The sequence below is a fragment of the Musca domestica genome, unplaced genomic scaffold (assembly GCF_030504385.1).
Source record: "Musca domestica strain aabys unplaced genomic scaffold, Musca_domestica.polishedcontigs.V.1.1 15, whole genome shotgun sequence".
NCBI lineage: Eukaryota > Metazoa > Arthropoda > Insecta > Diptera > Muscidae > Musca > Musca domestica.
In genome coordinates, this window is record NW_026712207.1 from 2,744,323 (window position 1) to 2,758,510 (window position 14,188).

General features: G+C 36.9%; 3 protein-coding genes across 3 annotated transcripts; 2 read left to right on the plus strand and 1 right to left on the minus strand.

Moving 5' to 3' along the window:
- The first annotated feature begins 6,644 nt into the window (after positions 1–6,644).
- LOC101892279 (ubiquitin carboxyl-terminal hydrolase 5) lies at positions 6,645–9,391 on the plus strand. The gene is made up of 2 exons (XM_011294715.3): positions 6,645–7,186; positions 7,246–9,391. The coding sequence occupies exons 1-2, from the start codon at positions 6,706–6,708 to the stop codon at positions 9,201–9,203; spliced, it is 2,439 nt and encodes an 812-aa protein (XP_011293017.1). The 5' UTR covers positions 6,645–6,705; the 3' UTR covers positions 9,204–9,391.
- A 335-nt stretch (positions 9,392–9,726) lies between these two features.
- On the minus strand, positions 9,727–11,156 carry LOC101891935 (alpha-1,3/1,6-mannosyltransferase ALG2). The gene has a single exon (XM_005184673.4). The coding sequence runs from the start codon at positions 11,043–11,045 to the stop codon at positions 9,783–9,785; it is 1,263 nt and encodes a 420-aa protein (XP_005184730.1). The 5' UTR covers positions 11,046–11,156; the 3' UTR covers positions 9,727–9,782.
- An 872-nt stretch (positions 11,157–12,028) lies between these two features.
- LOC101891762 (ribosomal L1 domain-containing protein CG13096) lies at positions 12,029–14,188 on the plus strand. Its single transcript, XM_005184672.4, has 2 exons — positions 12,029–12,958; positions 13,024–14,188. The coding sequence occupies exons 1-2, from the start codon at positions 12,111–12,113 to the stop codon at positions 14,066–14,068; spliced, it is 1,893 nt and encodes a 630-aa protein (XP_005184729.1). The 5' UTR covers positions 12,029–12,110; the 3' UTR covers positions 14,069–14,188.

The window sequence follows — 14,188 nt, forward strand, 5'->3', positions numbered from 1 at the left end:
GACACTAGTTCCCCCATCAATCTGTGTCTCACGCTAATGAGTGCTGGGCAGTGGCAGAGCAAGAGTTCGACTGTCTCCATTTCTTCTTCATCTTGGCAGATCCTACAGTAGTCAATGTTATCGCTATCCCATTTCGAAGTCATTGCCCTCACCTTACAGTGACCTGTGATGATACCCACCACAAATTTTAAATCATGTTTCGGCAATGACAGTAGCGACTTTGTTCTCTTCTCCGAGAGTATGGGCCACATTCTTTTGGAGATGGTACAACCCCTTTCGTCCAGCCATATGTGTTGGATTCTCTCAGAGTAGTGTCTGTGAATAACCTCTAGGAAGTGGCACAGTGGTGGTTTAAACGAGTTCTCTACTTCAATTGTAGTTGATTCGGATCCTAGCCTAGCCAATTCGTCTGCAGTCTCGTTGTCTGGAATATTATAATGACCAGGAACCCAAAGGAGCTTGATGGACAACCCAGTGTTTTCCAAGGCTCTTCTGCAGTTCAAAACAACCCTAGACTTAATGGTGTAGGAATATAAGGCCTTCAGTGCTGCCTGACTATCGGCGTATATAGTCACCGGACCGCTAACCTCACTATTCCTCGTGAACAGCAGGTCTGTGGCTTTTTTGACCGCAAAGATTTCCGCCCGGAATACGCTACAGTCGTTTCCAAGCTTGTAGGATTCACGAACATTAAGGGTATCACAGAAGACACCAGATCCCGTTCCACATTCCATCTCGGTCGGTATAAACAGCTATGCCGCGGTATGTGTTAGGTATGTGTATGGCAGGCTCAACCGTGGTGAAATATAGCCACTTGTGTTGGCTTCCACTCCCAAATTCTTTACACGTTTTAGAATCGCAGAATGTCCAAGGGATTGACTGCGACATTCATTTAGTTCTCTGAGTCGAAAAGCACAAAGAGGTAACCTAAAAATATTTATAATTTGTTGACCTGGGATATTGTTAATACGTATAATCACCTGAAATGAAGGAATTACTACAAATTTCCAAAAAGTTTCAAAAATTTTAATTTGATTTTGAATTTGAATTAGTTTTCTACAAAGTCCGAATTTCCATGAGACAAGTTTAATTGCGACAAATCTCTTTGCCCAACTAAGAGGGCAAGAGAAATGAAATTGGAAAAAAATTGTTCGTGGCTACAATTTTCTTGTGTCTTTTGATTTCTTTTTCTTTCAATACCAAATCAGCTGTTATTTGGGAATTTTAACCTTATGTAGGTTAAGTTTATGCTATAGCCCCTTAAAACGGGGTTGATATATTTGGGTTCTCTGTAGGTGGATTAGCTCCTCTCAAATATATCCCCCCTTTTAGCAGAATTTGCAAGAGATCGACCGAACTTATTGTCTTTTTTTTCAACAGCCAGTGAAAGGGCCGAATAATAAATGAACGTTCGTGTCAAATAATCCAATTACATTCGTTGTCAAGGGCGATTTTTCTACAATATGGGGTTATTCAACTGTTAAACGGTTAGGGACCTCTTACAGACGAGGGAATGACAGTGATATCAAGTTCCTCGTCAGAAAGAGCTGAGTCATTTCCAAAGCCAGAGGGAACACTCTCCTGACGGAGTCTCAGTGTCTTAGTCTTCTGCTGATGAATGCAGTCATGGATAACGTCATTGTAAGTCAGGATCGTATCGTAACCTCCCCAATTTGTACTCGTGTCCTTTGAACGATCCCGGGTCGTTGCTTCTTCCGAAGCAATTCGGTCATTGATAGTTGTTGCGGTTTTTAGGTTTGCAAACGGAGGAGCACTGATGGGCGCGGTTTACGTAACACCCCAGCGCTTGGAGTCGTTTATCCCGGTAGTCCAACACCGATCACTGGTTATTTATGGACGCCAGCTATTCGCCCCGTCGAACCAAACATCACGAGCACTCGGACATTTGTTCCGAGACTCTCCCCCTGGTACCACTGAGCTGTCCGTGACTGCTTATTTAATTCGCAGATGCCCAATATATCTATTGGACTTTCAACTGGACGCGTCCGGTAGCATCCAGCTATGCTTCCGCGAACGGACGGACAAGTAGTAAACTCATGGTAAGTAGGGAAAGAAAATGTCCATTAGCCAAACAATTAGAATTTAAGAGAAAATTGACCGACAAACAGTAAATAGGACCTGTTTACTTTTATCGAAAGAAAATAAATGGGAATTGGGACGTTCTCAAGATTTAGAACTCTCTTTAAAAGAACTCTTGAAATGTATCCTGGTAATATCTGCTAAAACTTCGACATAGAATTCGGGTGGATTCTCTTTTTTAGCCTCTCTTATTATACCCTCCACCTTGTATTGTGTCTAGGATGGTTTGTATTGGAAATGAGATATATCGGTCCACGTTTTAGTATAGTCCCCATATACGGTACCTTCCAATATTCGATGTTTTGATAATTTTTGCCACATTTTTTCACGGATTTGTCTGAAAATTGGTATTTGTATGTCGTAATGGGTCCTAGTGTGTGTGGCAAAACATTGTATGTATAGGTCCACGCTTTGGTATAGCCCCCATATATCGGCACCTACCCATATTCCGGTTTTGATGATTTTTGCCACATTTATTTTAAGTATCTATCTAAAAATTGGTATTTGTTGGTCATAATGGGTTCTAGCTCCGGTGGCGAAATATTGCATGTATGGTCTCCTTTTTGGTATACCTCACATATAACGGTACCTCCCGATATTCCGTATTTCGATCATTTTTGCCACATCTTTTCATTTTTGTCACAATCTCGCGGTTTTGTTTAAAAATTGGTTTTTGTGGGTCCTAATGGGTTCTAGCTCCGTTGGCGAAGCATTGTATGTATAGGTCCACATTTTTGTATAGCCCCATAAAGCGGTACCTCCCGATATTCGATATTTTCATGATTTTTCACACATTTTCCCACGAATATGTCTAAAAATAGGTATTTGTGAGTCATAATTGGTTCTAATGTTTCCATTATCCTAAGATGGAGGGCCAAACTTAATGTATTTTTTTTTTTTTTTTGTTTTTTAATATTTTTAAAAACTTTGGCCACAAAATTACAATGAGCCAATGAAGAGGTACAATTTAAATCTATTCTTTTAATGTTTGCAAATTTTTATATTTATTTAAAATATTATTTCTAAATCTAATTTGAATAGTTAGCATTGATGAGCTGGAAAAAACTATGTAAATATATATACAAAAACGAAATGTGCATTGTGAGTAAGTATATAAATATACAAATAATAATAAAATATATAAAATATACACAGTATGTATGTACATGTTGTATGCCTTGTGTCATATAGCATAAAAATATGTGGTAAATTAATTAATAATACAAATAATAATCATTGTTGTTTATGAGTGTGTAACGATAGAGATAAATTAACAAAAAAACTAAATAAGGAATCTGATGATATGTATCTAGGGCGGATATACTTTTGGTACTTACAAAGAAAAAGAATGGAAAATACAAAAAAAAATGCATAATTTATAAAAAGAAAACTACTTCAAGTACAGAAATACTCAAAAATGGAAACGTTTGCATACAATTAACAAATACAAATAAAAATAATTATTAAAAAAAGAAAACAAAACAAGAAACACCATTAGAATATAATTGTTGTTTTTGTAAAATAAATATGTAACCAAAAAATACTTTTCAAAACTTCAAAAATAATCACGGAATGCAAAAAAACAACTACAAAACAAAAAATATAAAACCTATTAAGAAGCACTACTTATAGACAGCAATTCGGATGGAAAGTGTTGTAAAAACCTTTGAAATAAACTTTTTTCCACAAAAATATAAATGTCTTTATATACTACTACTACTACTACTCAAATTTACATATATATATATATATATATATATACCAACTAAATACTTGCAATAGAATCATAAAACAAAAACAGTAAGAAAAGGAAACAAAAATGCCATGAAACTAAAGACAGCTGATCTGAAATGAAATGAAATTAAATGAAATGGGTCCCTGCTGCTACAAAATAAAAACGGAAAAACTTAGAAACAGTATAACACTTGATGTTATAGGAAAATTTATTTTTTATACATCAAAAATGCAACAACAGCAAAAAAAATAATAAAAGAAACAAACGCACCAACAAAAAGCATACATAATATATAAGCCAAGATATAATAGCACACCAACAAAAAAAATCGTATAAGGAGACAAAACAAAAACAATATCGAAAATTTATTTGTTTAAATCAAAATTCAAATAAACTAAATTAATATATAACTACTTACTTCTCAAAATAAATATCCCCCCAAATAAATAGAAAATCCTACCAAACACACACACATACATACATAATATATATAACTATCTACCTTCTTACTTGTTAATATTATGCTAATTACAATTCGAATCTATATATATTTAAGTATGAAAGAAGAACAAACCCATCAACAATACTATAATTTCATACAACTATAACAAAAAAAGAAATACAAAATAAATCAAAATAATACCAACAAGAATATTTTGGAGTTTTATTTATTGTCCTACTCCAGAAGAACGTAAAAAATTTTACTGCATTAACCAATTTTCCCAATATTACATTAAAAAATGTCGGAAATAGCCTCAAATTTTAGAATAAGTTTAGATTTGTTCGAATTGGTCACCTTGGGCACGAATAGTCCAACGGATTGGAATCCGGAGATTTTGGTGGCCATTGTGCGCTATAAATGAAGCACGCGCCACCCAAGAATGGGTGCATTTTTGAAATCTTTAGAATTGAGATTCCTTAGAAGGCCTTAATTTTGGAATAGAGTGTATTTGGCAACATTACAGATAACAATACGAGGATTAGTTTGGTCGACAATTTTAAACCTGAGTCACAAATGAGTTTTTTGTCCTCTTTTCAAATTGTGCTCCAAAACTCACTTTAAGCGGCATCGTAGCAAGTCAAAATATTCCACAAAATTATTTGTCATAAAATTCTACTGTAGCTCCCAGAAGACATCAAAAGTCTGAATCTAAACTAAACGACAGGAATTTAAAAATATTGAAAACACACATCGTACTTCATACGAGTTTATGCCAAATCCTCAACACAAAACATCATTTTAGCAGGATGGCATCAAAGACAAAAAAAGTCTTCATCAAATTTCACTATAGGTTCCCAACGAAAAGAAATCTCTATTTCCATTATAGATCAAGAAAATATTGGCATCATTGCTAACGAAAAAACGCGCAAATATTTTCTATTTTTTTTATGAATTTTTTTCCACGCCTTTTTTAAGTTGATGCTTGGAAGTGACATAAAACTTCGTTTTAGAGAGGATTTCTTAATGGAAAATATATTCTACACAAAATTTCACTATAAATCTCAGAATAAACTATTTACCTAGGTAGTATAGTTTTTGAGAAAATTATATTCCAAATTTATATATTACAATTGAAACTTATGGGTTTAATTTTTTACTCCCTTTTTAAGACTTTTCCATTCTACATCAAAATTGCCCTTAATACTCCATTATTTGGAAGAAGTTACAAAGGATGAAATATTCTCCATCAAATTTAATTATAAATCTCAGAATGAACCATATATCTAGGTATTATACTTTTTGATAAAATTATATTCCAAAAGCATATATTACAATTGAAATTTAAGGAATTACGTTTTTTTACTCCCCATTTAACACTTTTCCATTCGAAGTCAGAATCTGCCCTAATACTTCATTATTTAGGAAAAGTGTCAAAGAAGGAAATATTCTCCATCAAATTTCACTATAAATATCAGAATATATTATATATCTAGGTATTATAGTTTATCATAAAATTATATTCTAAAGTCATATATTACAATTGAAATTTATGGGTTTACGTTTTTTACTCCTCATTTAAGACTTTTCCATTCTAAGTCAAAATCTCCCTTAATGCTTCATTAATTGGGAAAAGTGTCAAAGAAGGAAATATTCTAGATCAAATTTTACTATAAATCTCAGAATACATCTAGGTACTATAGATTTTGAGAAAATTATATTCCAAAGTCATATAATACAATTGAAAATTAAGGTTTTACGTTTTTTAACTCCTCATTTACCACATTTCCAGAGTCAGAATCTCCCTTTATACTTCATTATTTGGGGAAAGAGTCAAAGAAGAAAATGTTCTCCATCAAAACTACCAGAACTCAAGATACCTAATTAAAGCCCTTTAATTTAAAATTTGGAGCTAAACGAAAATCAGGAGGAGGTTACACCAAATAATAACCTATATTGGAATTTTTCTGCAATAAGGATTATTAATTTCTATAGGCTTGAAAGATCAAGGTACGGTTGATTTTATGGGAAAATGTATCCAAACCCTTCATATAATTTCTCGCCCAAACATTAGACCCATATCGATGATTTTTGAGAGGATATTTTTCATACTACAAATTCCAAATGCCACAAAGGGCAGCTAAGGTTAAATCACCCTAAGTACATTAAAAAATTATTTATTTAATGAAATATTTTTAATATACCATTTAAAATACATTTTTCTCATTTTAATTCAAAAAAAATCATATTCTCACATAATTCCCTCCATTTCACATTGCCGGCTAAGTACTCGATAATCATAGTACACTTTCATTGCAACTCTGCACCATGACACTACTAATTGCAAAGAACAAAGCCGCTCGGCAAAATTCCTTGACGCCAATAGAAATTTGCAAAAAAAGTTTTGTTTTCTGCGAAACATTGCAAGCAAATGGAGAAGCATATTTCTAAAATTAAAGTTCCCTGTGGAAATCAGCCAATATATAAAGATGAATGTGTCTATTCATATGATAATCCCGAGACTCCAACGGGTCTTTATGTCAGCCTAACCAGTTTCCTTGGTTTTGGTGAGGAATATGTTCGGAAATATGCCGAAAAGTCAGGCAATTGTGTGTTTTTGCACATACGCCGGGAAAAAATACCCATTGAAGATGACCAAGTCAAGAGTGGCGATGAAGCCGGGCCTGAACGTAAAATAACACGTTTGGCCATTGGCCTTGAGGGGGGATACAATGATGCGAATAGCAAAAAATATGAATACAAAGATCATTACAGTGTTGTGGTGGCTCCAGATATAGAAACGAAAATTCCTTACCCCAACAATGACTTGCCATTAATTGTAACACAATCGGTTGAGGCGATATTGGCCCAAGAATCAGCCATATCACAACTCGAGAAGCAGACATTAACCGGTAAGTGCAATGTAAATTTTATATTTACCCCCATTCTCTAATTCCTTCCCATCCACCAGGCACTTGGGATGGTGAGGTACGTGTGGTAACCAAATACTCTGAAAACCTAACCCAATTGAATAATGGCAAAAAGATTCCTCCCTCTGGGTGGAAGTGTGAAAAATGTGATTTGACCAACAATTTGTGGTTGAATTTGACTGATGGCTCGATTTTGTGTGGCCGCAAGTTCTTTGATGGTTCCGGCGGCAATGACCATGCCGTGGAACATTATCGTATAACAAACTACCCCTTGGCCGTTAAATTGGGTACCATAACCAAAGATCGCTCGGGTGCCATAACGGCCGATGTATTTTCATATCCCGAAGATGATATGGTTGTTGACTCACACCTTGAACAACATTTGACCCACTTTGGCATTAACATTGCTGCCATGAAGAAAAGTGAGAAATCAATGGTGGAATTAGAGCTGGAAATCAATCAACGTATTGGAGAGTGGTCCCTACTAACGGAGAGTGATAGCGAGTTACAACCTTTGGCTGGACCAGGTTATACTGGAATGCGCAACTTGGGCAATTCATGTTACATTAACAGTGTAATGCAGGTATTGTTTACACTGCCAGATTTTAAATCGCGATTTGTGGGCCAAGGAGCTGAAAAGTATTTCAACGAATTTCCAGCAGATCCAGCAAATGATTTCAATATCCAAGTAGCAAAGTTGGGCAATGGTTTGTGGAGTGGTAAATACAGCAGCATATCGGAGAACACCTTGGATTCTGAAAGCACCGGCATTTCCCCGGCCATGTTTAAAAATCTCATTGGCAAGGGCCACCCGGATTTTGGCACAAAACAACAACAAGATGCCTATGATTTTTATTTGCATTTCATTAATTTATTGGAACGCCACTCACGCAATCAATTCAATCCCATTGATTCGCTTACATTTGGTGTAGAGGAGCGTGTGGAGTGTATGGCTAGCAAAAAAGTTAAATACACCAGCCGTGAAGAATACTGTCTTCCATTGGTTATACCGCTGGAAAAGGCCACCAATTTGGATGAAGTCAAAGAGTATTTGGAGAAAAAGGCTGAATGCCCGGCAGGAACCACAAATGATATAGTGCGCCATAAGGTTCCCCTGCAGGCTTGCTTGGAACGCTTCTTTGCCGATGAAATTATTGATCAATTTTATTCAACGGCCATTAAGGATAAGACTACAGCTAGGAAAACTGCCCGTTTGGTTAATATGCCTGATTTTCTTATGATGCATTTACGTAAATTCACCTTGTCCGATGATTGGGTACCCAAAAAGTTGGATGTGGCCGTTCAAATGCCCGATGAATTAGATTTGTCAAATTGGCGTGCCACAGGTAAACAGGCAAATGAAGAAGAGCTACCTGAATGCGAGGTAGCAAAACCTGCATTTGTTTTTGATGAGGGCATTTTGTCGTCATTGGTACAAATGGGTTTCCCGCCAGAGGCATGCAAACGGGCCGTGTTTAATACGAAAAACAGTGGCCTAGAAGCAGCATCCAATTGGTTAATGGAACACATTGGTGATGCAGACTTCTCGGATGAGTTTGTAGTGCCCGAGGCAAATGCCTCTCAGGGCGGTAATGTGTTCACCCCTAACCCCGAGAGCCTTGCAATGCTCATGAGCATGGGCTTTAATGAACAGCAGGCCACCAAAGCCCTCAAGGCCACAGATGGTAATGTAGAGCGGGCCACAGACTGGATATTTTCTCATGTCGATGATATGGATGTTGCTGAGGACACAGCTACTGAGACTGCCAACGAGGCCGCCGACAGCAATGCAACAAAAAAGAATTATCGCGACGGCAGCGGTAAATATAAACTGGTTGCCTTTATTTCACACATGGGCACATCCGCCCAAGTGGGTCATTATGTTTGTCACATCAAAAAGGACGGTCAATGGGTCATATTCAATGACAGCAAAGTTGCTCTCTCACAAAATCCACCCAAAGATCTGGGCTATCTGTATCTATACAAACGTGAAGAGTAAAAGATGATGATGAGAAATCTGCAAGTGTTCTGTCCCCCTAGTCTTTGGTTAAAAAAATGCGACAAATTCAAAGCTTTTTTTTATAAATGAAAGAAAATACATTACAACTTAAACTCATGCCTCTGTACTGTTTTCGATAAGAAAAATTCTGATATTAAATAAAAAGAGAATTTCTAAAGAAATAAAAAGCATACTGCGTCCCTTTCTGAACTCCTGAGTCATTGTCTATAAAAAAAAAATAATAAAATAATCATTTTTTATAAAAAAAAATAGCTTAAGTCATGAGAATTTCATAACAAACCACATACATCCATGTCTGAGTCATGTGTGGGAAAATATCAAGGAACCTTGAACCATACATGGGTCAAAATTTAAAGAAAAATCCGTTTCATAAAAAATGCAATCATGAGAATAAAAAAGAAGCTCATAATAAAACACATGCATCCACTCATGTCTGAGTCATTTTCAGATAATGACGTAGTGCTTTTCCCATAACTTTTTCCATGAATCAAACACACATACATTTAATTTTTAACCAACGGGCTTTCTTTTGGTTTAATACTTCTTTTAAGTTTTGGTTTATTCATTTTTATTTTTTAAATTCTTAGTCAAATCAATCACAATATCATCAAGTTTTTGAGCAAATGCTTCAAAGGAGAATTTCTGTTGGACACGTTTGTGACCCATGACACCCATGCGCTCTCTTAGCCGGTCATCTTTTATTATATTCGCCATGGCCGAGGAAAATGACTCCTCTTTGGGATCACATAAATATCCCGTCGAATTGTGTACAATGGTTTCTGTGGGACCGCCTGAATTCACAGCTATTACCGGTTTGGACATGTACATACCTTCCAAAGGTACAATGCCAAAATGTTCATTGGCCGGAGTATAGAGCAAACAGTGGGACGTGTGTAACAACATGAATTTCTCATCATCCGAGGGGGAACGCAACAGCACCACATTGTCCTGCAGACCATTGTCCTTAACCAAATCACTCAACTCATTGTAATGTTCAACATTTTCCACAACTCTGGTGTCATAACCACCGGCCACAATTAAACGACAGCGTTTCCAATCGCTGGCACTCAGATTTTTGCCCAATTGGCAAAATGCCTTTAAGGCCAAAGGATGGTTCTTTTTGCGTTCATAACGATTTATATCGAGGAATACAAAGGAGTTGCCGGGAAAATTTACCGGTAATGATGCCAAGGACCCCGCCTCATTCGCCAGTATTTTTTTCTGCATATCATCAAAATACTTAGTATTCAACGAGGGATACAAAACCTCAGGCACAACATTAAGACGTCGGAATGTTTCCTGGAAGACACGTAGCGTAAACTTTGAATTCACCAATGTCACATCCGACATGCCAATGGTAAACTCTTCCATGAAATTTATGGGTGCACGATACAGCCGCTTTAGACAACCACCCTCGGCGCTCAGCAACTGATCTGGAAAATGACAATAGAACACAATCTTTGGCCGGCCTCTGGCCAAGCGTAATACAGGAATGCCAATTGAAATCTGATCACAAAATATCACATCATACTGCTCCCGGCTGCTCAAGTAGAACGAAGCAAAAAACGCTGCATACAACATACGGAAATAGGCACAAAATGCATAGAAACGTCCAAAGATTTTCCTGGGCAGCCAATCACCAACAACTCGTACTTGGAAGCTACCATCCACGGTTTCTTTGAAACAATGACTGGGGTCATGATGATTTGTTAGGAAGCTGACGTCGTGGCCACGCAACTTTAAAGCCAATGCGGCATCGACAACAAGACGTTCAGCACCACCAATTCCCAAATCAGGATGTAAGAACAGAACACGAACCATTATAAGCCGGAAAATAGATTCTTATCTCCGAAAACCACATCAAACATCCAATATGCTGCTGCGCTGCTTTGGTTACTCTGTTTGCTCTCTGGAATGTGAAGAAGGGTGCTAGAAGATCGAAAAATTCTATATTAAAGGGCTCTAGAAGATCGAATGTATCTATTGTAAAAGGTTTCTAGAAGATAGAATTGTTCTATACAAAACGACTAGAATTTTGGAAAATACGGTCAAAAGGGCTTTTAAGTTTAACATTTTTTTAAAATTTTCTTATAAAGGAAAAATCGCAGAAAACAATTTACGATCACGCCAGTTTCGTAACAGAGCAGTTGTAACCATCATATATCTTGGGTGTTATAGATTTTAAAAACAAAAACCCCATTCGATAACGCAATAATAAAAAGATTTAATAAAAAAGATTTCATAAATCAGAGCATATATATCGTGAGGTATAAGTTTTTCTTATACAACGTCAATCGGCTATTGTATATTTTTCAACAATTTCTACAAATTCCAATAATTTTTCATTCACCATTTTCAATTCCAAACTCGATATGACAGAGCATTGTCCCAGCAGCTGTGTCGTTGCGACTACTGGTATTCGGGATGATACCTATGGTTTGAATCGAAATTGGCTGTTTGTTACAGAATAATGCAGTAATTGTATATTGTTGATGCGGAATTTAGGTTTGTATGGTTTTAAGATGTCACCTTTTTGCTTATGTACCTTCACCTTCAGAACCATATTTATCAAATATTTTCAGGAAATTTTTGTACATTGTTGTAAAATTTTATTTGAATATTGGGAATTTATTAGGGTTGTACTGCAAAGTATTGAAAATCATATCATATCAAATAAAAACCAAATTTTAAACGAATACGAACGATATGAGTGAAAGTATCGAGCTATGGCCATGCCTCTTAATCTTATCATTGCTGGCGATAAAAATAATCGCTTTTTAAAATCGATATATAACGTGAGGCGAAAATCAAACTATAGTGACCTAACCGCACGTGGAGTCATTGGAATTATTTTATTTGAAAAAACAACGAGTTGTCTGAATTAAAATGGTAAAGGTACAAAAACCAGCTCCGAAATCCTTTAAGGATACCCCCAATAAACCCAACAAAGTAAAGGGCGTTAAAAAGGAAAAAGCAGTCAAAGAAGAAAAGGCCCTGCCAGCAACAAATGTTGAAGCAAAGAAGGCAAAGAAAAAACTGGTGGAAAAGGCTGTCCAGGAACAAAAGTTGCAGGAGCAAGTTAAGCCAGTTAAGAATGTAGAAAAGGCTAATAAGGAAGGACAGAAGGGTAAGGGTAAGAAGGAAAAGCAAGGGGAAGCAGCAAAACCCCAACAGGCTCCAAAAGAAAAGACGGCTCCAAAGAAACCAGTTGCTGAGACAAATCAAGCACAAAAGAAAAAGCCTGCCGCCGTAGAGAAACCACAACCTAATTCCAAAAAACAAGAAACTAAGGAACAACAAAATACAAAACAAAAGAAAAACAATGGCCCACAACAACAAGTTCAAGGGCAAAATAAGAAAGCAGCTCCTCAGCAACAGAAAAAGGAAGGCAAAAATGTAAAGAAAGTCGGCGCTGCTGCCAAGAATAAAGCCAACACCCAACAAAAAAAGAAAACTCTGAAGGCGGGCAAATCGAAACCCCAGGTGGACAAGAAACAAAAGAAAAAGAAGAAGCAAGATAAATTGGAGTCCCTGGAACCTATCCCCGTCGACGAGGAACAATTCAAGAAGGCTGTAAATTTAGAAAATGTCAAGAAGATTGCCAAAGCTCTTAAGACCTTGGTGGAAAAGGAAGTTAGCGAAAAGAAAAATGCCTCCATTTTCAGTGACTACAGATACTTTTTGAATGTTAGCAGCTACAAGATTCCCAATTGTCCCAAACGTATGGTTAAATTGTAAGTATTTCTTTATTTACATTTAAATGAATACATTTCATTCGATTTGTTCTACCCCCTCCTAGGAACCTGCAACACTCCCTTGTCAAGCCTGGAGATGACGATGTTGTGATTATTGTACCAGATCTACAACGTGGTGCCAAGGTTGATTATGAACCCACCATTCAACATTACGAGGACTTGTTCCGTGAGGCAGGTGTGGAAAACCTTAAAATTGTACCCTTCAACCAATTGCGCAAGGAATGCACAAATTTTGAGGCCAAACGTAAATTTGCCAACACCTATGATTACTTTTTGTGCGATGGTCGCATCCAAGGCCACGTGGTTGGTTTCTGTGGCAATCCCTTTCAAAAGCCACGCACAACATTCCATGCTGTGCGTTTGAATGACCCAAAAAAAATCAAACAAGAAGTTGAGCGTTCATTGAAACGTACCGGCTATAGACAGCTGACAAAGGGTGACTTGATATCCATACCTGTGGGTAATCATCATTACGGTGTAAATGAGTTGGCCGAAAACATTATGTGTGTCGTTGAACAACTGAAAACTATCTATCCCGGTGGTTGGGGCAACATTAGACACATGAATTTGAAAATTGATATTAAGGGTACCTCGTCCATGCCAATCTATGCCAATTTGGCTGGTCCACCCGCTGAAACACCCAATGTCATTGGAATGCGTGAACAACGTATGCTCAAGCTGAAGAAGGAAGCCAATGAGGTGTTGGAACAATTTAATCTCAGCAAGACTGGTGAATTTGTGAAATTGGATAAGGAACAAGTTCAGCGTAAACGTCAAATTAAAGAGGCTCGCAAGGCAGTGTTGGTGAATGAGGATGATGATGAGGAAGAAGAGGAGGATGAAAATGAGGAGGTGCCAGCCAAAAAGGCAAAGAAAGATAAAAGTGCCAAACCTGTAACAGAAGAGAAGGAGGAGGAAGATGATGATAGTGAGGATGAGGAAGAAAATGAAGTTGATGGGGATGAAGATGATGATGATGAAGAAGCGGAAGATGATGATGACGAGGAGGATGATGATGATGACGATGAAGAAGATGATGATGACGAGGAGGAGGATGATGAGGATGAGGACGACGATGATGATGAATAAAGTAATTACATTTAGCCCTTAGTTTTATGTTAAGTTTTTATCCATAGTTCCCTTTATACTTTTTATTATGTACATTACGTAGTACATAAAGAATAAATGCATTTTAGAACTAGAATAATA

Bases quoted from the DNA above. Each gene is read 5' to 3' on its own strand.
- LOC101891935 (XM_005184673.4), bottom strand. From the start codon at position 11,045: ATGGTTCGTGTTCTGTTCTTACATCCTGATTTGGGAATTGGTGGTGCT.
- LOC101892279 (XM_011294715.3), top strand. From the start codon at position 6,706: ATGGAGAAGCATATTTCTAAAATTAAAGTTCCCTGTGGAAATCAGCCA. The intron at 7,187-7,245 runs GTAAGTGCAATG...CCCATCCACCAG, and splicing joins CGAGAAGCAGACATTAACCG to GCACTTGGGATGGTGAGGTA.
- LOC101891762 (XM_005184672.4), top strand. From the start codon at position 12,111: ATGGTAAAGGTACAAAAACCAGCTCCGAAATCCTTTAAGGATACCCCC. The intron at 12,959-13,023 runs GTAAGTATTTCT...ACCCCCTCCTAG, and splicing joins CCCAAACGTATGGTTAAATT to GAACCTGCAACACTCCCTTG.